Raw genomic sequence first — 23,932 nt, 5'->3', positions numbered from 1 at the left:
TATATACTTTGTATTTTAAATATTTTTAACAACTAAATACTTATTTCAACTATTTTATTAAAACCAACCAACTAGCAAAAGTTATTGACGACGACCAACAGCTCTTTTGCCCCATCTAACGATTTGAATTTATCGGCTAAAAACATTTTATTTGGACAGTATTTTTTTTGTATATATATTTATCCTCAATGTGGGATTGTCGAATGCGTGACTTAAACATAGAGTAACATCAGTTACTCCGACTCAATCTCGAGTTGCCTGTGGCAGTTTGGGATATTATAGATTATAATTGCCTGGTAACTATGCTGCTGATTAAGTGCTGGCTCAGCAGGAGCTCATACCGTTTATGGCGCCTTACTAAAGGGCAAAGCATGAGATTAGTGAGGATTGAACCCACGACCTCATGTGTGTTGTAGCAAGTGTTCTTACCACTACACCACGCTGCCAGTCCATTAACAAGTTTAAGGTTGTCCTTATTTTAACTTTGTATTATTAAAAATCTAGTTATACTAACTAGTTAAGTTGTTACGTCGCCTGCTACACTAACTAAGCCTTGCCGAAAATAAAAACCAAATCCTAAAAATCATTCTTTTTCTCTTTATAATTCAAACAAAGTTACAATCCCACGTTGTTTCATAAAAGTAAAATTGCACATAACACAAAAACCAACTCAACAACGTAACAGAAAAGACGGAGTACATAACGCGTTGATTGTTAAACAAAATTTTAAGGTAATTTTTTGTCAAAAAAATCAAAACCCCCCAAAAAATAAAAATTTTGTCATGGTTTGCAATTTAAAAAAAAGAGTAAAATATTAAATTCCTTACATAAGCATTATTTAACAAATTAATTATTTGCTTAATATTTGCTCTTTCGACATCCTATTCTTGAAGAAAATAAAGGACAACACACAAAAAAAGGAACTTCAGTTCTTGTCAAAAAAAAAACACAAAAAAAAATTCTGAATAAATACGCACGCAAAATATATCGAAAAAAAGCAAAAAAAAGAATAAAATATTAAGTAACCGAAAAACAATCAAGTCAAAATAAAAATTGGTCTGTATTCTCACAAACAAAATTTAAAATTTCTGGGCAAAAATTTCTAAAAAGACAAAAAACTGTGCAAAGGAAAAAAATAGATAAAAAGTCACGTGTTAACTTGGTCACGTGACTTACGATAAAATTTGGTTGTGTACAGCAACAGCAGTAAAAAAAATTTATTCAAAAAAAAGAAGAATTAAAGAAACTGTTAAAATTAAATAAATTTGTGCCCTTTATTACATCATCAATATTATTTTCCTTGACTAAAAACGAGTTTGTGAAGTAAAAAAAATAAAACACTAAAAAAAAAACTTAAGAGCCTCGTGGCTTGAAGATGCAATAGCGATGTCGTGCCAACTACGATAACGTAACAATGGCCGATTATGACGTCACAAATTACGGTGATAACGTCATAACATTGCAATAGGCTGTGGTAGCGGTAGCGAGACCGGTAAAAGTTTTTGTTCAACGATTTACGCCCAGACCTTAAAAAAAAATTAAATTATAAAAAAAAATTAAGTCAAAAAAAAAAATTTTAAATTATCATTTTTTTTTAAAATTACCCGGAGCGTCGAGTCCCAACTCCCGGTGCAGAATGCGGTCCCGTCCGGGGACATTCGAAGACAACTGACCCGATTTTCGTGGCCGAATAAGGCGGCGACTTTTGTTCCTTTAATCGTGTCCCAAACGTGGACTAAGTAATCGTTATAAGCCCCGAAAATCAGGCGCCCTGTTGGAAAACAAAACTTTTTACAATCTCGATTTATTTTAGATGTCCAGCCTTACGTTGTCTATGTTTATATATATATCTTTATCCTTGATGTAGGAAGGTCGACTTTACGTTCTAAATATAGAGTAACTTCAGTTACCCCGACCCAGTTTCAAGTTGCTTTTGGCATTTTTTCTTAAGTTCCCTTTTGACAATATTATAGATAATATTTTCCCGATAATTAAGCTGCTGATAAAGTGTTGGCTCAGCAAGAGTTTATTTCGTTTATAATGCCTTACTCAGAGGCGCTACCGCATGAGAGCAATGGGAATTAAACCCACGACCTCATAGGGGTGTAGCAAATGTTCTTACCACTACACCACGCTGCCGGTTAAACTAACTATCAATAATTTAATTAAAAAGTAAATATTAATTTTTTTTAACGAACAAGAATTAATATCGTACCACTGACAGAGAAGTCTAAGGAATTAACTCCGAATAAAACACTTCGTTTTTCGTAACAACCAATTTCTCTGTCCGCCCTTAAATCATAAGATCGTATCTAAAACAAAAACACATTTTTAAGCTCATAAAAGTTAAACTAAAATATAAATAATATTGTAACAGTTAAGTAAAAAGTAGGGCAAAATAAAAAAATGTGCAATTTTTTTTACAATTATATGATTTATTTTTAAAACACGTTAACTTAAACTGAAATATTTTAAAATATTAAATGATAAAATTTTTTTTTTTTAAATGATAAAATTATCTTTATAAATTTTAAACGGAATTTTTATTAAATATTAAAAAGCATTTGGTTTAAAATCACAGTGCTCACGAACACTTATATAATGGAAATTATGCACTAAGTACTAAGAGCTGGCTAAAAATAGAAATTATCAATACAACTAACATAGAAATGGTTGCAAAACGTCAACTAACGTTTAAAAAATCAATCATGGACGGTATACCCACGATTAAAACATATTTCCGTTATTACACAACGGCATTACGGACGATTTTTATTAAATTTGTTCAAATATTTTAACCGGGTTGTTTAAAATTTTGGAAACTAATTTTGTTTTAAAATATTTTATCTTTTTTTTAAATTGGAATAAAATATGTATATATAACATTTTTTGTGCAAAAATGTATGTAAAAAAATGTAAAAGTAATGTATTTTTTAAGGGTAATGTATTTTTTTTTAATATATTATTTTTTTTTAAATTAAAATAAAAAATATCATTTTTGTGCAAAAATGTATGTAAAAAAATGTAAGGGTAGTGCATTTTTTTTATAGAAAACTGTTAAAAAAATGTAGTAAAACGAAATAATATAAAAAGTGATTGCCGAATTTAAAACTTACTTGATTACTTAATTTTTCTATATCTTCTTATAAGTATATTTATATGCATATGCTTGACTACGCTTAAAGATATATCGTAATATTTTGTGTGCATTGATATAGCAGCCAGCGCGTATAAATAATTAATATAAACAACAAGACCTTAAAATTATTGAACGCAATAGCCTATGTATGACCTTTTAAAAATCTGTGCAAATTTTTAATAACAAAAATTGCCTAAAAATTTGGCCTATATACTCGCTTATACAAATGATATATTTTATTTTAAAATTAATAAGCCTACCGTTCCATCGTCTGAACCTGTTGCAAATGCTTCGCCAGTTGGAAACCATCTAAAAAAATATTTAAAAAAAATATATATTTAATATTTAAAAAATAATAAAAAAAAATTTTTAAAATATTTTGACCTATTTAAATAAAAAGGTTTAATTTTTTTTTTATTAAAAAATACGCTATTTAATTTTTATAATATATTATTAAATATCCATGATGGTAGAATCTGGATCAATAAAACTACTTAAGACCATGAAAAATATTGATCCGAATAAAATATTCTACACTACAGCTCATTAGGCTTAAGGCAATCTTAAATTTGATACAAATATATAACATTAAAAATAGCTATCCAACCATTAAAATCCCTTTACAAATGTAGTCCATAATATCCCAAACTGCCATAGGCAACTCGAGACTAAGGGGGTAACTTAACCGTCAGCGCGGTGTAGTGGTAAGAACACTTGCTACACCACCATGAGGTCGTGGGTTTAATCCCCACTGCTCTCATGCTGTAGCACCCTTAAGTAAGGCACTATAAATGGTATAAACTTCTGCTGAGCCAATGCCTAATCAGCAGCATCATTACCATGCAATTATAGTCTCTATAATATCCCAAACTGCCACAGGCAACTCGAGACTGGTTACTCTATGTTTAGGGCACGCATTCCTCCTTTCCACATCAAGGATAAAGATATACATATATACAAAAAAAAATGATGTTGCTTTATGTTTAGGTCGTGAAGTCGACCTTCTAACATCACGAATAAATAAATAAATAAAAAAATAAAAAAAATTAAAGAAATATAAAGTCTGCTGTTAGATATAGGTTATATTCCACTAACCTAACTGAGTTGATATCGGAAATATGAGTTTGGAAAGATTGAACACATTTTGCTGTCCTCATATCCCAAACGCAAGCTGTTTTGTCACAACCCTAAAAAAAAAACATTTAAAATTTGTAAAGTGTTTTTTAGTATTTTAATATTAAAAATTTATTTGAAAAGTGCTTTTTAGTATTTTAATATTAAAAATTTATTCAACTGAACTGGATTTGGCAATCTAAGCCTTGCTTAATAATTTAAACTGCTTAAAATATAAGATCTACCCTTCTAAGTATTTCAAAATTAGAAAATAAAATTTGACAATAAAAAAATAATTTTAATTTTAAAATTTTTCTAATTTAAAAAAATTTTACCCCCGAAACAAAAAGGTTCCCAGTTTCAGATGGTGAGAGAGCAGCATCCATAACATCGGACTGATGTCCATGAAAACTCTGTAGCAACTGACTACTTTCGACATCCCATAATGCACAAGTACTATCTCCCGATGCCGTTAAAATCTAAAAACATAAAGAATTTCCAAGATTCAAAAAAATGTTTAATTTTTCTAAAAAAAATTTTAACATTGTTTTGTTTATTTTTTTTAATTTTTGTTACTTATTTTTGTTAGATGTAAATAAATTTCACAAGCATTGATTTAACTTTTATTAAACGATATATTATTTACTTAGGCACTAATTAATAACAAAAAAATCATATTTTTAAACAATTTCGGCATAAAATATTTTTAAACAAATACGGTTTTATTTATTCATATTTTTTGTTTTTCGTATAATAAACAAACACACTTAAATATTTATCATTCATAATTAATAACCATACCAACTAAACATTATAAATTTATTATGATTTATTAGTTTCCTATATTAAGCATGTCATAACACTAAAATGTTAAGCGATAGATTACCAATATTGAACAACAAATTGTGTTTTTGTAAAATGATAACCGTTAAAATCATGTTTTAAGGAAATATGTTATCGATAACATGCAATACGCAAACAAAAGAATGACTCAAGGTTCTATACTCTATAGCTTATTGATTTTTAAAGCTTAATAAGAGCATGAGTTGAATTTTATATTAAAAATTGTATTAAATACTGTTTAAAAGTCGATTTTGATATATGAATTAAGTTCAAAACAATATAACTACTGAATATTTTATAGGCTATAGAATCTTTAATTGAAAATCCTACTTTATTTTTAAAATCAGTTTTTTAATTATTCGAAAAATCAATTTTAGATAAGTATCGTTTTAATAGGTTTGTCAATATAATAGCCTTACTATCATTTCAATAGAGGATTATAGAATTAAAATTCAATAAAATGGTTAAACCATACATTTGCCTTATAGAATGATTGCTCTTTACAGCTTTTTAAAACACATTTTTTAAATTGTTAAATAATTGTTATAATTTTAATACAAATAAGTCTTTAAAAATAAGTATTAATGAAAAAAATCATATTTAATAACTTTTTCATCCATGCAACCTAATCCATAAAAATAACAACCTAAAAAAAATCAAAAACTAATATTTAACATGACCTACTGAAGGGTTTTATACTCATTAAACTTCCATGAAAAAACTGACTTCATGTCCTAATTACATAAATAAAATTACTTATTTACAGTTGTCCTTATACAAAAAAAAAAAAAAATTAAAAAAAAATAAATTTATACCTGGTAATCAGAATGTGTAAAAGTGCAAGCTGAAATATAACTAGTGTGCATCGCTACCACTTTTCTTTGTAACATTATGTTCCCAGCTGCATTGTCGTTTGAGTTCGTTGAAGTGGTCGTGGCTTTTTGAGAGTTTGAAGAATTGGTGAAGGTTGAGCCACTGGGGGCAGTAGAGTGAAGAGGAAATACAGAACATTTGTTGTCGAGACCCCTAAAAAGTATATTTAGTTCAGGGAATTCAAAAATTTAATAAAAGTTTAAAAGAAATATTGAAAAGTAAAATTGGTACTAACAAACTATACAGATTCAAATTTTGATTCACATTTATTTATCCTCGGGGTGGTAAGGTCGCTTTCACAACCTAATCATAGAGTTACATCTGTTACCCTGACCTAGTCTCGAGTTGCCTTTGACAGTTTAAGATATTATAGAATATAATTGTCCTGTAATTAAGCTGGTGATTAAGTGTTGCCTTAGCAGTAGTTCGTTCATAGAACCTTACTTAAAGACACTATTGCATGAAAGCAATGAAGATCAAACCCAGAACCTTATGCAATAAAGCCAAGTGTTCTAACCATCACATAACCCTGTCGTTTTTTTTCTTATTAATTTAAACCCTATTAAACAGGTTTCATGAAAATTGTTTTAAAAAGTTTAAATTTACGGTTACCCGCAAGCAATGGAACCTCCTGATGGTGCATAAGCACACGCATTAACCCAAGTAGTTGGCAGACTAATTGCATGTTCTTTATTCGTAGTGAAAGCATCCCATACTAGAATTTTGCCATCCTAGAAAAAAAACAAAAATATATACTTTAGTTTTTAATTTGTATATACCCACTTTAAAAATTTACTATAAAAGAAATAAGGTAATTTAAGGACTGAAAGGTATATATATAAAATTTTTAATTAGAACTTCTCCGGATACATAGGCCTATATTAATAAACTTGCTTTAATTTTAGATACAAAAGTTTTAAAACCAAAAGTTCTAAGCTATATATATATATATATACACATCAACAAAAATCTATATTAACCTGTGAAGAACTAACTATTCTACGCTTATCAGAAGACCAATCCATGTCCAAAACTTTACTAGAATGTCCCTTTAAAATGCGGCGGCATCGGACTTGAAAGGGAGGGTTGCAGGTCTCGGGTTTACTTGCCATTGAAAACACTTTAAAATAAAAACACAGAAATTAAAATAATATTAAAATATGGTCAAAATATTTTTTTTTATCATGATAATTTAGTGTTAGTAGCTTAAAAAATTATATTTTAAATGATAGTAAATTAAGTAATGCCATGAATCTTGTATATTAAATTCCTATATAACAATTTTGACATATTTTTGAATACAATTCCATATTAAGTTGACTAATAAAGTTAATATCCTGAATTATTTGTGCTACCAATTAATAACAATATTTTCATAATACAATGTGTTGCATAAAATTAAATAAACACAAAAATTTAATTAATTAAGTTAAAAAAAAAATCTTACATTCTGCATCGTTTAATTTTTTTCTGTCTTCTGTTAATTTCTTTCGTAATTGTTCAGCTTCTTTTTTTAAAGCTTCAATGGCGTCTAACCGTGCAGCAGTTTTAGCCGAAGACATTTTTTTTTTTTTTTTATTAGGTTTGGCACATTTACATTAGGTAATTTTTAAAAATATTTTTGTAAATTTTTCTAAAAAACAATTATTTTTTAAACTTATTAAATAAATTTTACTGCCAGACTGCAAGACTATTTAATAATGTTAATAATTAAACAAACTAAAAAGATAAATAAACTTTCTTAAACTAAAGTAATATAAATTTTAAAAGTCGGGCAGCCCAAATTTTATAAAATAATTTTTTTGCGTTGAATTCGTAAAAAAAACGTCAACAACTACGAATAATGAGCCTACAATAGTAAAAATAGCACTTATTTTCAGTAACCTTAATTACACGATAAAAATAGTCGTCTATTTTGACAAAACCGGCTTGTATATCGCAATTGCTAACCCATTGAGTAAAAATTCAACAAAAAAATCAACAACACTCCCCAAACTGTCATAACAAAACGTATTTGACGAATGTTACCACAAATGACCGCAAAATTTGTTTAAGCCGGTATGCTAGCTGAAAATATTTTTAACTATTTTCTTTTTAATTTTTTAAAAGAAATTAAGTTTTTGGGTTTTTACAGCGGGTTTTTTTGTTTTGAGAAAATTAAAATAAAGTTTTTGTGTGTATTAGGACAATTTACAAAGTCCTCTGTTGCGTTTCTCTAAAAAATATTTCGTAGTTATTGAAAGAAACAAGTGTTTTTATTAACTAACGTTTAAATTAATTTTAAAACTATATTACTAACTCACAAAAAATAAATCTTTATTTATAAGTGTATATAAGTTATTTCATGTAATTGCCAACAGCGTGGCATGGTAGCTTGAACACTTGGTTGACTACATGGGGTCCCGGTTTTGATTCCCCATTACATTCAAACCGTATTAAAACCGTAACTTACTTTTATCCCATTTAAACCGTATTAAAACCGTAACTTACTTTTATTCCATTCAAACCGTATTAAAACCGTAACTTACTTTTATCCTATTCAAACCGTATTAAAACCGTAACTTACTTTTTTTAATAATTCATCAGACTAGTCACTGCTTAATAAATACATCTTAAACTTGCCTTAATTTTTTTAAATATTGACTTTTAATTTCAAAGATTGTGATCGAGACAATATAATGACAAAAATAACAAATTTATAAAGGAAGATTGTGTAATCTTAAATGAAAAAAGTATAAAAAAAAAGTTACAAAACATAAATACAAAAACATTTTTTAAACTGAAAAAAAATTAATGCACATTTTGTTACGCAACTTTTTGTTCTTTATCATTTTTAGCATTTCCCAACCGCATTTTAATTTCTTTAATTTTTTCTACTTCACGATCAGAACGAATATAATCGTTTAAATCAGATTCTGGAAGATCGCTCTCCAATAAAATTGCTGATGTAGAAGCTTCTGGATATTCTATTTTATCTTCTACTTCTTTTTCTGGTAAATATTTTTTCTTATTCCAAGCATTAGTTAAAACATCTAGGTCGGTTTTTGGGTTTCTATATATCGGTAAATCAGTGTTAATATCAGTTTCTTGATTATTCGAATTTAAATTATCGGTTTGTCTAAATAAAATATCTTCTTTTGATAATGGGTTTGCTGGTAGAAGTAAAACAGTTTCGTGATTTTGTAAGACGTCGTCGATATATTTGTGATATCGATTCATTTCAATTTTTGCATTTTCCATCCATGGTAACCTATTGTTTGTAAAACGAAAATCTTTAAAAGTGTTTAAAAATTTAAGGGCAGTATAAAAGAGTGGTTATAACGCTTGGCTTAACAACATGAGGTACTGGATTCGATCCCCACTGCTTCCATGCTGTAGCATTTTCGGGTAAGGCATTTTAAATGGTATAAACTTCTGCTAAGCCAACACTTGTTCAGCAGCTTAATAATCAACAATTATAATCTATAATATCCCAAACTGCAAAAGTCAATTCAAAAAAGGGACTCTATGTTTAGGCCATATAATCGCCCATTCCACATTAACTATAAATTCATACAAAAAACTGATATGTGATTTAAAATTATTACCTTTTTGCCATTAAAATAATTCTTTTTTTAACTTCTGTCATCATGTCAGTGGAATGAATTAATCCCAGTTTATTCATTTTTATAAAGTCTGTCATTGGCGTACATACTTTCTTACTGAAATAATTACAAAAATGTGCATGTAAAAAAATTTTAAAAAAATACTCAAAAATTAAAAGTTATATTTTATACAATATTATAAAAAAACACATAAAAAATTAAAATTACTTTTTTTGTTCGCAAACGTAAGCAAGATAAGCAACAGTGTTTGCTATAGCATGAGGTTGTCTATTTATTGTCATTGACATACTTTCCAATAAATTTAATAACTTCATTGCTTTTTCCATCCGTTCAGGACTACAAAAAATATGATTTAAGTTAAAAGACATTGTGGGTTTAAATCAGTGGGCTTTACTACATGAGGTACTTGGTTCGATGCCTGCCGCTTTTGTGCTATAGGACTAGACTGGGTCAGGTTAACTAATTTAACTCTATGTTTGGGTCAGAAACTTGGGTAAAATAAATAGAAAAAAACAATTACTAACACACCACTTTTGCTTAAAAAAAGGCTTTTTAAATAAGTAGTATTTACAAATGAAATTAGTGAAATTGTAAATTACTTGTCTTTCATGGTATTTAGTTCGTTGATTATCGCTTTTATTCCACTTGAATCAAACCTTGTTATTGGTTCAGTTTCTTCACTAATCTATAAAAACACATACTTAATAAACTAATGTTATACAAGATTAATGCTTATATACATATAAGTTGCCTTATGGTCTAAGTAGTATCTTTCTTAAGCCAATTTAAAAGTAGAATAAATGGATTATTTAGAAAACCATAACTATAACTGGTGGCGTGGTGTAGTGGTAAGAACACTTGTTACACCACCATGACGTCGTGGGTTTAATTCACTGCTCTTATGCTGTAGCCTCCTTAAGTAAGGTGCTATAAATGGTATAAACTCCTGCTGAGCCAGCACTTAATCAGCAGCATAATTACTGGGCAATTATAATTTTCATAATATCCCAAACTGCTAAAGGCAACTCGAGACTGGGTTGGGGTAACAGTTGTTACTCTATGTTTAGAACGCGCATTCGACCTAACCACATCAAGGATAAATTATATACAAAAAAAAAATTTGATTAAAGTCAGACTTGGTTTAATTATAAAACTTTTTATAGTTGAATAAATAGTAATATAAAATGAGCTCACTGATTTTAAAATCTTCACCATTCCATGAAAAGAAACTCCAATTTTCGTGCATACTGCAAATATAGTCACCGACATGTTGTGTCTTCTAAGCGCATGAAACACACAACCAGCTGTGAAAAAACATTTTATTTTAAAAAAATTAGTTAACAACAAAATACCTACACTCAGGTTAAAAGCTACAGGACAGTAAACATTTAAACTTCACAGCTTTTAGGTTTGATTGCCACAGCTGCTTTAACATTTCTAAGTAGGAGTTGAAGTATTTTTTTATTTATTTATTCTTGACTTGGATTTTATGACCTAAACATAGAGTAAAATTTGCTACTCCGACCCAGTCTCAAGTTGATTTTGGCAGTTTGGAATATTATAGATTTTAATTGCCTAATAATTATACTGCTGATGAAGTATCGCCTCATGTCTTACTTAAGGTGGCTACATCATAAAAGCAGGATCAAACTCAGGACCATAAGTAGTGAAAAAAGTGTTCTGATAAAACTTACCATTTATCAGGTTGTAAAAATAACCAAAATAAATCACAAAGATTATTTTAATTTTTAATGTGTATAAAAGACCAAGCCAAAATCAATCGTTTCCAAGCCAAAATTATTCATTTTAAGAAAATTTCAAATAATAAACTTTAAGGTATTTCCTTTTACCGGCAAGCATAAACTTTGTTTTTTCTTGCTTAAAATAAAACTCTTCACGATTGACCATGGTTTCAAAAATATTCTGCGCACTTTCAAAAACACTGACATTTGAAGTAAAACTTTGTATACAGGTCTTCATCGCAAGAATGTATTTCAATCTAGCTTTAGATCTTACCCTAGTTCTATAAATATTAAGATAAGTATAACTTTAAAACAAAAAGCAAAAAAATACATCAAACTGCACAATGTTTTTTTATATTATATTTATTTATCCTCATTGTGGAAAGGTTAACTTTACTACCTGAACATATCGGAACAGCAGTTACCTTAACCCAGTATTAAGTTGCCTTTGGCAGTTTAAGATATTATAGATTATGATTACTGTAAAATTTAGCTGCCAATCAAGTGTTGGTTCACCAGAAGTTTGTACCAGTTGTATCACCTTACTTAAGGGCAGTACAGCATGGTAGCAATAGGGATTAAACCCTTGGCCTCATGTAGTGAACCCAAGTGTTCTGGCCACTACACCGCAACCCCTTTATTAATAAAAAACTTTTATTAATTTGAACACTTGGTAATTGTATTATTTAGGGTTGGGTGTACAAATTTACCTTTTTTCATCCTTATCAATGTCACTTTTATATTTAACATTTAGTGACGGTTGATTTTTTTGAAATTGTGGCATGTCGTCATGGACTAGATCAGATGAATATATTTGATTTTCACTGGCAGCAACATACCCACATTCCATGCAAACCTACATTTAATAATAAAGACATTAAGTATAAATAAATTTAAAAATAAAACAAAAAATAATTAATAAAATTTGAGAGACGGCAGCAGTCAGAATTAAACCCTGGACCCAAAGTCCTAAAAAAGGCCTGAATGCCATTCCTTTAACAACTGTAAACTTTACTCAGCATTTTAACAAAATAAAAAAAAATCTTAATAAAAGCACCCTAGAAATTTTTAAGCTAAAATAGTCTAAGCCAAGGTGAATGAAAAAACCTTTTTTTAAATTATTTACCAAGTTGGTTTCTGTTCCATGCATGTCATTTTGCATAACAACATCAGTGCATGTTGGACAAAACATGGTATAACTTTGTAGGTCCTTTTCCTAGTAAGACTATATACAATATATACTTAACCTACAAAGTATATATATCAAAATTACATATTTAAATCAATCCATAACTACATACATACACTAAAAATTTCAAGTTAAATTGATTTAAAATCCATTTCAAACATTTAGCGAAATTCTACTGCACTCTTGACATACTAATAAAAAAAAACGAAATTTAAATACAGTGTTTATAAAATTGTTCAAATTTTAATAAATTATTCGGATTTTGGTTTGTTAGTATCAGTTTGTTTTGAATTTCTTAGTCTTTTGATAGCGTGATGTAATGATATAATTAAAGGAAGGCTAATTGGTAGGAATAGCGGAATATAAATCGCAAACTTTTCATCTTCGGGAAAATAAAGTAACTCCAGTAAACTCGAATCAAAAAATGCAGTTTCAGACGATATAAAACTCTGCTTGGATGCAAAAAAGGCATTTTCTAAATCGCCAAGCTCTAACTTTGCCCTTGCAATTTTAATTTGTTCCACAGAATTATAAACTTGGCTTGCTACTTCATCATTAATAACCATATTACTTATTTGGTTTAGCAGTTTGGATAAAGACTGTAGAGTGTGTATGCTTGTGGCTATATTTTCTAGTGTTCTTAGTCTATACAAATAATCCAATTCCCAATCAGACAACCCATCATTTGGGGACGATTCGAACTGAACGGATCCAACAGAAGGGTGTTTTTGAATCCCAAGTAATACTCTAAACTGCTCCATAAATGGGTTAAAAATTAGTTTCATGTTTATTTCTGTAGTTTTCGACTTTTCAAAGTTATTGTAAAACATAAACGCACCCCAGCGCGGCATCAAAAACGAGTTTGTTTTCGAAAAAGTGTCGTCATCTTTCTGAATAAAAAGTGGGGTAAACTGTTCTTCAGTTAAGTAAACAACAAAATTTAGAGTTGGGTCGTTTGATGTTTGAGAGCCTAACCGACCTTCGATGGGGTTAATAATATGTGACAATTTATCGTGTGTTAAAAAATAGTAATCAGTATTTTTATCAGCATTGACATGTGCCTTGGGACGATATGCTATATCCGTATAGTACAAGATCTGTGAACCTACATTAAATTCAAAAATAGAGTCTAGTTTTGATAACATTGGTTTCATGTAAACGTCAAATGCCTTTTCTATCTCCCATTTTGCGATTTGCTTATGCGGTTCTGGGCATAAAAGCGAAAATAAGAGTTCAAATCGTGGATTAGTTTGAACCATTTTCATTAGAGCGTCTTCATATTTACTTTGACTGCCATTGACAAATATATTGGACACTACAGCTTGTAGTAATGGTTCATTTACAACTGCATCTTTTATTGTAGTTGACAATAAATTTTGGAATTCCTTAAAAACTTTGTTATCTAATGTCATTTGTTTATTAATATAACAAGTAATACTACGCTTATTGGATATTTTTAAAGCGTACGAAGGCTTGTCATGTGTTTTTAATATAACTTGAACATGGTTTACCGAATTCAGGTCGGAATTTGCAATAAACTCATATTTAAAACGAACAAACCCGGACAAAAATTGATTGTTTAAAAATAAGTTTAATTCACTTTGGAAAATATCTTTAGATAAATATGGAGCATCTTCCATATCAATTTCCACCCAAATTTTAACATCAAAATCCATGTTTTCATTGAATTCGTTTATATCACTAAAGGGCAGCGAAGCTCTGTAAACTTCTGTTGTTTTCCACCACAGTGGAATTCCGATTAAAATAACAACCAAGCCGATACTAAAAGCTGCCCAGGTTTGGGTTTTTTCTTCATTTAAATCATGTGACAAGAATTTATTTTTACTTAAAAATGCCATTTTACGGTAATAAATATTCCTAAATTTGAAACAGAATAAGATAAATTATAACAGAATAAGATAAATTCTGTTAACTTTATAATACAACCAGTTGGGTGTAGTGGTCGAAACATTTGGCTCAACAAAATCTGGTCCTGGGTTCAATCCTCGCCACTCCCATACTAAAATGCTTTTGACTAACAAGTAAGGAGCTATAAACGATCCAGTCTGGAAAGTAGGCCAGTTTTCGACAGGATCTCGTGTGTGCAAGCGTAAAAAATGGAGTGACCGCGCATGCACGCATACTATGATTTTCGGTCTACGCGTGATTTATGTTGGCGTGCTTTAAAATCTGGTAAACAATATGAACTTGACTGGTAAACGATATGAACTTCTGCGAGCCAGCACTTAAACAGTGGATTATTTATTGGGCAATAAAAACCTATAATATTTTAAACCGCAAAAGGCAACTAAAGCCTAGGTTGGGGCACCTAATGCTAAGTTTAGGTCGAAAAGTCGACCTTTTCGCATCAAGTTTGAATAAATGTAAAAAAAATTTTAAACTATCTGACTATCTGTTAAAAAAAGTTGTCTGGCTGTCGTGAGTCTGTAAGTATATAACGAAAAAAACAGCTTAATCAATGCATTATTTACAACAAAGGCAACGCCTTACTGTCCTACATTTAAAATATATTTACCGATTTATTAGTTAAATAATATTTCCCTTTTTTTAAACAACTAAACCAAACGTTTTTAGTTCGTTACAACTGTGCCAGACCATGCGTGCAATATTATTCAACAACGTTTGTAACCTATATGCGACTAAACAAGACTCGTAATTTCCTACAACTATTAACAATTTTTCAAATAGTTTATGTATGCAATTTATTAGTAATTTAAAGCGTTTTTTTGTTCATTAAATTTAAATTTTGTTCTATTATCGTTTTAAAGTCTAAAATTGTTTTCTTTTTGCAGTGGAATTATTGTTTTGTATAGATAAACTTCCCGACTACTTTTCCATTGTCAAGATCAACATGCTGCAAAACATACATTTTATATTAGATTTTTAACGTAAAAATGAGTTATAAAACGAGACTTTATATTAATTAAGACTGCTTACGTCAATTATAGTATTTCCGTCAACTAGTTCTCGAACGGCAATGTAATGAACACCCTTAAAATCATATTCAACCCGTACTTTGTCTTTGCCAATGCTTTTAGGCACAACCTAAAACACAAAAATATTTTAATTTAAGAACACATCAAAACAAAATTGCTGGTTAGTATAGTGGTAAGAACACTTGGCTTCACTACATATAAGGTCCTAAGTTTAATAATAAATAACTTAACTTTCTGTCAATTTAAAACTATAGGCGGTCAAAATAATTAACTACCTATTGGGATCAATAGTATTCTAAATTAAAAAAGTCATATCGACCCCTGGTCGGAATAACAAATAGGACTCTCTTTAGGCAGCGAAGTCGTTCTATTTACCGGCAGCGTGGTGTAGTGGTAACAACGCTTGCTACACCACACATGGGGTCGTGGGTTCAATCCCCACTGACCTCATGCTGTAGCGTTCTTGAGTAAGGCACTATAAACAGTATGAACTCCTGCTGAGTTAGCACTTAATCAGCAATATAATTACAGGGCAATTATAATCTATAAAATCCCAAACTGCTACAGGCAACTCGAGACTGGGTCAGAGTAACTGATGTTACCCTATGTTTAAGTCGCGCATTCGACTTTCCCACATCGAGGATAAAGATATATACAAAAAAAAATTATAACGAGGATAGAAAAAACACTGCGGAACAAATTCCAAACCGTGAATTTGTCTCCCCTCCAGTCTATTAATTCGCTCTCCTTGTCGCTCGACTTGGTAGTGACAGTGGTTTTGCCACCTGCAGTGAAAGTCTCTTTATACGAGTTTTTATCAATGGCTTCGATCACCATGGTTGTCTCTGTACCTTTAAGTGCTTCGATAACTTCATCAGGCATACCTAAATGCAATAACGATAGTTGTAACCCAAAGAAAATAAACTTCTGACTAGTCATGTACGCCACAAGTAACGCTTGGTATATTTGCTCAATAATTAGTACAACTGACGCATGGAAATCTAAAATTTAAGATATACCAATATGAGTAATCGCGTTTAATTTTAAGGTTAAAAAAACTGCAGTACAAACGGGTTAACTTAAGCACACGAGGTGTTAATTTAAGCTACATTCTTACCGACATGCTTCATTATAGGAATCGGGTTTTCAGCTCCAGTTCGTTTCCATGTTCCAGCAAAGGCCATTGTTAAGGTTTAATAAAATTTACCTGGTCAAATTTGTATTCTAAAACTAAACATAAGGAAAACATTTTGCATATATATATATATATATATATATGAAACACTTAAAGTAGGTCTTTAGCATCAGTACAGCAGTTTATATGCACTGGCAAAACTAGTAACCCTTTCTGCTGAATATATTAACAATGCCACGCTGGCACTGCACAAAAGCAAATTTATAATAATCAAGTGATTTATGATAAGGTATTGTTTGCTGCAATAGATTACACAAGAGCATTTGTTCTCATGTGTACATGTGGCTTGTTAAACGTTTGCTAAGACCCTATATCGCAACGGTACGCAGTTCAAAGTCTTTTTTGAATAATATATTAACAACTAAGCCAAAAAAAAACATTTTAAAATGACATATAAGTATAGGCTAAAGTTTGGAGACACTCTGATTATACAAAAAACAGCAAATCGACCTTGGCCCTTGCAAGTCAATGTAAATTATATTTTTACTATTTTATTGCCTGTTAATAATCAATTTGTTGTTTTTTAATGACTAAGCATTTACAATTTAAACATTACATCATTAAAGGAGCTACATTATTAGTATAATTTTAAATTTGAAACAATCCATAATTTTTCCTAAAAAAAATATCAAAATATTGTTAAATATTAAGTTTAAAAATAATGTAATATGAATTTAATAAACAATGTAATACGTAAGATTTAAATTCGATTCAATGAGTGCTAATTTAAAAATATATCTGTATCAAATGTTTGGTTTATATTAGCATCTGGATATTATACTATTATACGTCACTGTCCTATATTAACATAATGGGAAAACAACCCGAAAATCGAAATAATAACCGATATCGATTAGCCATCGTTTTTATAATACGGCTAATATCTTTTGGGACGTATTTTTGAAAAAAAATACAACAAGGTTATATGGGGTAGCCGTACGTACTACTTTATGAAAAATCTGCCAGTAGCATGGACATCAATAAAAAGTATTAGAATTGTGCATTAATATATCCCTTGGGCCTTTGTTTTATAATGATTAATATTTGAAAAGCAATCAGAATTTTGGTAGTTGTGAGTAAATGAGCGAACGCAGATAGAGCGAATACAAAAAGGGAATTTTTACGTGACGTTATTTTTACCAGCAAAGCGTTTATTATATAAGAAATTCAAAACTAAAATGTAGTTTTAATTATGTAAAAAAGTAGGTTAAAAATTATTTATAAAAGGTCAAGTTTAAAAGCTAGGTTTAATATAAAGGTTTCTATACTTTTAAATTCAATTGTCTTTGTCGTATAATCAATATGTCTGAAGTTTAATTTACTAAAAATTAAATATTACCTTAATGAAATAGAAATCTACATAAAAAATTCTCATACGCCGACATATAAAAATGTTATATAAGCTTAGGTAAAATTTTACTGTAGTTATTTACTAGCTATTTTATAGGTTTCGAAAAACAAGCATTTAAAACAGCGTTATTTTAATATTTGTTTATTTAGCTTTTTTTTATAAATTTGTACCGAATAGAATATTAAAAACTTAAGTTTTTATTTAGATATAAAGTTTATATATATATGGCTTGGAGGCGTATATATAAAATCGTATCTTTTATTAAATTTTAGAAGTTCTAGTCTGTCTGGATAAGCGCACCAATTTATAGATTAGGCAAAATATTATACATCACACAGCGAGCTTTAATAAATTTTGAACAGGATATTTTAACCACAAAATAAAAGCAAGGGTTTTATATCGCCATCTGACTGCTTGTACCGTTAGAATGGGAATATTATCATGCTGTAAAAAAATAAATCGCAAAAAGGCTTTAAACGAAGACTTTCTACAAACTGACCTAAAAAGATGTTTAGGAATCTTCGACTTAACTTTACTAGGGGTAAGTTTAAGTCAAAAATCAAATATTAATCATGTAAAATTTATCTTTATAGAAATTGTAATACAGTCTATACCATTATGATTAATGTACTTTATATATATAGTCAATTGGTATTCTTTTACTAATATTAAAATATGACCAGCTTTTAAATTAACAATTACAAATGTTACTTTGTTTTAAAGGTGAGTGGAATGCTTGGAGCGGGGCTATACGTTTTAACTGGTGCTGTGGCAAAAAATACAGCAGGTCCGGCCGTTATACTTAGCTATTTGGCGGCCGCTGTTGCTGCCTTTTTGTCTGCTCTTTGTTATGCTGAGTTCGGTTCACGTATACCATCAACAGGTATTTAAAAAATAAGGTTTTAAAAGAGCTAATATTTATAAACTAATATTTACATTTTGGGCACCATGTCAAAATTAAAAGCATGGTATATAGTGGCTTTACTATGAGGTCCTGGGTTCGATCCATACTGCTTTAAAGCTCTAGGTAAGGCGCTATAAACGGTATGAACTCCTGCTAAGCAAACACCTTATCAGCAGCTTAATTATCTGGCAATTATAATCAATAATATCCAAAACTGCCAAGGCAACTCGAGACTAGGTCGGGGTAACTAAAGTTATTAATAGTGATAAAAAATTTTTTAAAAATAGAATTTTTTTCTCACTTAAATATTTATTAATGCGATTGATTTTACTAATAGGTTCCGCCTACATTTTCACATACGTCACAATGGGTGAGTTATGGGGCTTTCTGATTGGATGGAACATGGTTTTGGAGCACGGAATTGGTTCAGCTTCTGTCGCAAAAGCATGGAGCGGGTATTTGGATTCCGTTCTCGGATATCCAATAAAAGTAAATTCAAGAATTAAACAAAAAAAACATAAACAAAATCCCAAAATTACTTTTTTTAATAATTTTAGACATATCTCACACAGCACATGCCGTTCGGGGACGGGCAACCATTGGGGGAGTACCCTGATTTTGTTGGGGCTTTGGTGATCCTTCTTTTATGTGGGTTCGTTGCTACAGGGGTGAAATCGTCGACAAGATTCAACATGATATTTGCAATCATTAACATTGTAGTTGTGCTTTTTATAATAGGAACAGGTATTGTTGGATTGATTTATTTGAAAACTTTCCTGACACCCCCATTTTACCACATTAATAACCCCTTTTTTATTTTTTGTAAAAGTTTAATACCTGTAGAATTTTTTGGGGTTGTTGTTTAAAAAGAGAAGGGGGGGGGGGGGTTGTTGTTGAAAGAAGTTCGTAGGAATTAAATTTTTAAGAAGTGTTGTTAAAAAAAGGGGGGTTTTCTAATAAAATAAAAATTTGAGAGTAAAATCTTTAATAAATAGTAAAACTTAACAATTTTTCATAACTTTGGTGGAAATGCAAAAAATTATTCACCATCTTTAAATTTTAGGTTTCTTTCTTGCGGACCCGAAAAATTGGACCGACGTCAAAGGCGGGTTTATGCCTTTCGGATTTTCCGGTGTAATTGCTGGCGCTTCTCGATGTTTCTTCGCCTTTGCCGGGTATTTAATTATATCGACCAACGTGTATATGAATAATATATGGGTATCGGTTCTATATGGAGGTTAATCTAATTAGAACACAAATTGCTTTTGTGTAACATGACACAACGGGAAAAACACAAATTTATAGAAATGTCGCCGCTTGTAAAAATACTTTGCGTTAAAAATAAATTGTTCGAAATGCGAAATGTATAATTGATGACAGCATGAACCCAATGCGCCCTGAGTTATTGAATACCCATTGAATTGAATATTGTAATACGATACCAATCCAATTACTACAATCGAGCTGTTGTGCTATTAATAGTAGATAGCTATATCATTTTAATTTTTAGTTTTAAGCCTAGCTCATAGCAATTGATTGCTATTTTTGTTGGTGGCTTGATGTTAAAACTAGACTAAAACGTCCGGTTGTGTTACTCGGAAATACTTCAATGGCAAGCCTGGCTGTCTAAGCTACAGTCTGTCTGTCTAGCTTTATAAACAAACTAACATTTGACCACTACTTTTATAGATTTGATGTAATCGCCTCGTCTTGCGAAGAAGCCAGAAATCCCAAAAGAGACATACCGATAGCATTGGCAGTCAGTCTTCTACTAGTAACCGTGTCCTATATAGGGGTGTCGTCAGTAGTAACACTTATGGTACCTTGGTATGACATTGTGCCTAAATCAGCAATTTCAGACGCTTATGGTCGATTTGAGGGCTGGCAATGGGCTCAAGTTGTTGTCACTGCTGGTTCTTTATGTACTATGACAACCAGTATGTTCTCAGGTAGTTTATTTTTCTCAGGTAGTTTATTTTTAATATTTGTTTGTCCTTGATGTAAAAAGGTCGACTTCACGGCCTAAACATAGAGTTACATCAGTTACCTCGACCCAGTCTCGAGTTGCCTTTGGCAGTTTGAAATATTATAAATTATAATTGCCCGATAGTTAAGTTGCTGTTCAAGTATTGGGTTAGCGAGATCCAAAACCGTTATATCGCCTTACTCAAGGTCACTACAACACGAGATCATTGGGGATCAAACCCATGGTCTAAATGTAGTAAAGCCAAGTGTTCTGAGTGAGAACTTCTGACCATTACACGACACTACCTGTGTTTGACAATTAAGAACATCTTTAAAATAAATTGATAAGTAACAACCTTTTGTTTGTAATGTCAAAACTGTGTAGTGTTTAAATGAGTTTTATGTACAAAAACCTGTACGTTTCTTATTTCACTATTTTAACAAAGGTCAGTTGATTTTCATTTAAAAAAAACTAGGCTCAGTTCAATTACGTACAATTGAGTCTATGACGTCACAACTTAAAAAGCATTGTGGATATCGATTATCTGTTACCGCAAGTCCAACCACCTCGATAATGGCGCGTTACTAAAATATTTAATAAATTGCGAGTGTTTTTTTCTTTAGGTTTGTTTATTATGCCACGAATATTATATGCAATTTCAAAGGACGGTTTATTGTGCCCTGCTTTGTCAGCTATAAACGAAAAAACCCAGGTTAGTAATTTTTTTCCATGTATTTATCCTCGATGTGGGAAGATCATTTTCACAGCCTACACATAGAGTAACATCAGTTTTTCTGAACTAGTCTAAAGTTGCCTTTGGCAGTTTGGGATATTATCTAGCTTATAATTGCCTTATAAAATCGAACCCAGGACCTTATGAAATAAAGTTAAGTGTTCTGACCAGCACACAACGCTAGCGATTATTTAAAAATGCCGCTTAACTTAAAATTGAATTACAAAAACTTATTTTTTAAGAGAACTCCAATGTACTGCCTAAAATTTAAACCTAAAAAGAAACAATGTTTAAAAAGGCTTACCATTTCATTTTAAGGTCCCATTAGCTTCGGTTGGCTTTACTGCCGCACTTTGCAGCACAATGGCTTTAATTTTCGACCTAGAAACTCTCGTTCAATTTATGTCAATTGGAACATTAACAGCCTACTCTTTTGTGGCTGCTTGCGTTATACTGTTACGTTATGGGGCTGTGGGTGATGTGATAATTTTGCCAACTAAGATATCACAAAGTTTAAGTACAGCGGACGACATTGAAAGTAGATCGTGAGTGTTTCCAGTATCTTTTTTGTATTTCTTTATATAGCTTTATCCTCAATTCGAAAAGGTCAAATTTTATGGCCTAAAGATAGAAAAACAAATTTAGCCCCAAGTTTTTCACATCATTTATATATTCTACTGGTAGATAGTCTTTGTAACAGACTTGCACTTGTAAAAAAATACATTAAAAAATAATTTCGTTTGTAGAAGAAAAATTTAAGTTTCTTTATTTCGATATTAATTAAATTCTCAACTACATTAATTATTTTTCAGAACCTCATCAGATGATAAAGAAACAAGTAGTTCTATAGCAACCACTGGTAATAATGTTTCTGCAGAACCAAACGGTAAGACTGTGTTTAGTCTGTTAAATAAATTATCTTTCAAAATGTAATAAAAACTGACTTTTTTAACCTTAAACCAATATGTTGAAAAAGGTTCTAAACATATTTTTTCTTCTGTAGAAAAACAATCAACACAAAACCTAGCAACATCAACAACCAAACTAGTATCTACAAATGAACGCGTTTTTACGAACAATGATACTAAAACGCTTGAATACTCTAACTGTTTAGAAAACATTAGAAATGTAGGCTGTTTAAAGCCTAAATATCAAGGAACATTCTTGGACAAATACATTGGCCAATGCAAGCCGGGCGTAGTAGTGCTAGTAGCACTTGTATCTTGTATAATGTTTAGTGCAATTGGTATGCTAGTGTTATTCGAAGCCTGGGATGAGCTCACTAGCGGTAGCTGGTGGCCAATTTTATTAATGTTAATATCATGCCTAGGTTCTGGAGTAAGCTTTGCACTTATTTCAGTACACCAACAGCACAGCAGTATTTCAAGCGAAGATAAAAGTTTTAAGGTAAGAGATATATCAAGTTTTTACAAAAAAATATGGACTTTAAAAAATAGTGCAACTTAATTAGCATACAATCAAATCTTGTGCATTATTGTCCTTAGTTCAATTTTGTTACGCAAGGACCGTGGTATAAACAAATTCCATATTTAAATAACTATTTTTATAGGTTCCATTTGTCCCATTTCTACCTTACCTATGCATTTGCACGAACATTTTTTTCATGTTAAAGCTACAAGCAATGACTTGGATTCGTCTCATCATTTGGCTGTCTGTCGGTAAGCCCAATGTTTATGTTTATACTGAATACAGTGTCACGAAATTCGGAAATTACAAATATAATAATATGTAGCAAGAAAAGTAAACATAAACAGTTCAAAATAAAACTTGCACAAAAACATGTGAATTATAAATGCGACTTGCAAAGTGAAGCTCAGGACCTTTTAAATATGCTTTGATATCTCCGAAAAATAAGATTATTTCTATTATTCTTTCCCTAAAAGCAAAAATGTTGTTGCATATTTAAATAAAAACAACATAAAGACAACTTTTGTGAAGTTTCTAATTTAAAACTTTGTTTTCGTTTTAGGTATGTTAATTTATTTCACATATGGTTATCATAAAAGCCAGCTCAACCCAAATAGAGATGAAGAACATTGGTTTAAAAAGTTAATACGAAAAACAAAATTGACTTTTTGTCCAAATTTTAAATTTTGTCGAAGTCAAAAATCAGACGAAACTGAACTAATTTCAAGTTCAACAGACGGAGAAGAATAGAAGTAAAATTGGAGTTGTCTTATTATTTTTTTAGCTATTTAAAATAAATACATATATGTTTTAAATGATCTTTATTTGCAAGCATAGTTTGAAGATTTTAAAAGGTCAAATTTACTTTAATTACCAAATTTAACATTCATGACA

The 23,932-nt window shown here is 30.4% G+C and overlaps 5 protein-coding genes across 5 annotated transcripts; 1 reads left to right on the top strand and 4 right to left on the bottom strand.

Moving 5' to 3' along the window:
* Positions 1–658: 658 nt before the first annotated feature.
* Positions 659–7,592, bottom strand: LOC145741302 (guanine nucleotide-binding protein subunit beta-5a-like). Its single transcript, XM_082558868.1, has 10 exons — positions 7,416–7,592; positions 6,949–7,088; positions 6,581–6,699; positions 5,911–6,121; positions 4,588–4,731; positions 4,235–4,326; positions 3,400–3,448; positions 2,216–2,312; positions 1,605–1,771; positions 659–1,526 (listed from the first exon to the last, which is right to left on the bottom strand). The coding sequence occupies exons 1-10, from the start codon at positions 7,528–7,530 to the stop codon at positions 1,515–1,517; spliced, it is 1,146 nt and encodes a 381-aa protein (XP_082414994.1). The 5' UTR covers positions 7,531–7,592; the 3' UTR covers positions 659–1,514.
* Positions 7,593–8,773: 1,181 nt separating this feature from the next.
* Positions 8,774–12,642, bottom strand: LOC145742573 (transcription factor IIIB 50 kDa subunit-like). Its single transcript, XM_082560350.1, has 8 exons — positions 12,442–12,642; positions 12,026–12,171; positions 11,424–11,596; positions 10,768–10,877; positions 10,173–10,258; positions 9,781–9,909; positions 9,556–9,669; positions 8,774–9,218 (listed from the first exon to the last, which is right to left on the bottom strand). Exons 1-8 carry the CDS (start codon positions 12,505–12,507, stop codon positions 8,774–8,776), a joined length of 1,269 nt encoding a protein of 422 aa, XP_082416476.1. The 5' UTR covers positions 12,508–12,642.
* LOC145742147 (GPI-anchor transamidase component PIGS-like) lies at positions 12,563–14,377 on the bottom strand. The gene has a single exon (XM_082559914.1). It carries the CDS (start codon positions 14,361–14,363, stop codon positions 12,756–12,758), a length of 1,608 nt encoding a protein of 535 aa, XP_082416040.1. The 5' UTR covers positions 14,364–14,377; the 3' UTR covers positions 12,563–12,755.
* Positions 14,378–15,322: 945 nt separating this feature from the next.
* Positions 15,323–16,645, bottom strand: LOC145742572 (fatty acid-binding protein, liver-type-like). The gene is made up of 4 exons (XM_082560349.1): positions 16,579–16,645; positions 16,170–16,345; positions 15,463–15,570; positions 15,323–15,379 (listed from the first exon to the last, which is right to left on the bottom strand). Exons 1-4 carry the CDS (start codon positions 16,643–16,645, stop codon positions 15,323–15,325), a joined length of 408 nt encoding a protein of 135 aa, XP_082416475.1.
* A 1,789-nt stretch (positions 16,646–18,434) lies between these two features.
* LOC145742571 (cationic amino acid transporter 4-like) lies at positions 18,435–23,788 on the top strand. The gene is made up of 12 exons (XM_082560348.1): positions 18,435–18,548; positions 18,731–18,890; positions 19,249–19,400; positions 19,469–19,655; positions 19,975–20,086; positions 20,601–20,860; positions 21,501–21,589; positions 21,929–22,155; positions 22,423–22,496; positions 22,614–23,017; positions 23,181–23,289; positions 23,601–23,788. The coding sequence occupies exons 1-12, from the start codon at positions 18,435–18,437 to the stop codon at positions 23,786–23,788; spliced, it is 2,076 nt and encodes a 691-aa protein (XP_082416474.1).
* Positions 23,789–23,932: the final 144 nt, after the last annotated feature.

The sequence above is a fragment of the Corella eumyota genome, chromosome 2 (genome assembly GCF_963082875.1).
Source record: "Corella eumyota chromosome 2, kaCorEumy4.1, whole genome shotgun sequence".
In the NCBI taxonomy this organism is placed as follows: Eukaryota; Metazoa; Chordata; class Ascidiacea; order Phlebobranchia; family Corellidae; genus Corella; species Corella eumyota.
This window is presented reverse-complemented; position numbering and strand designations above follow the sequence as displayed.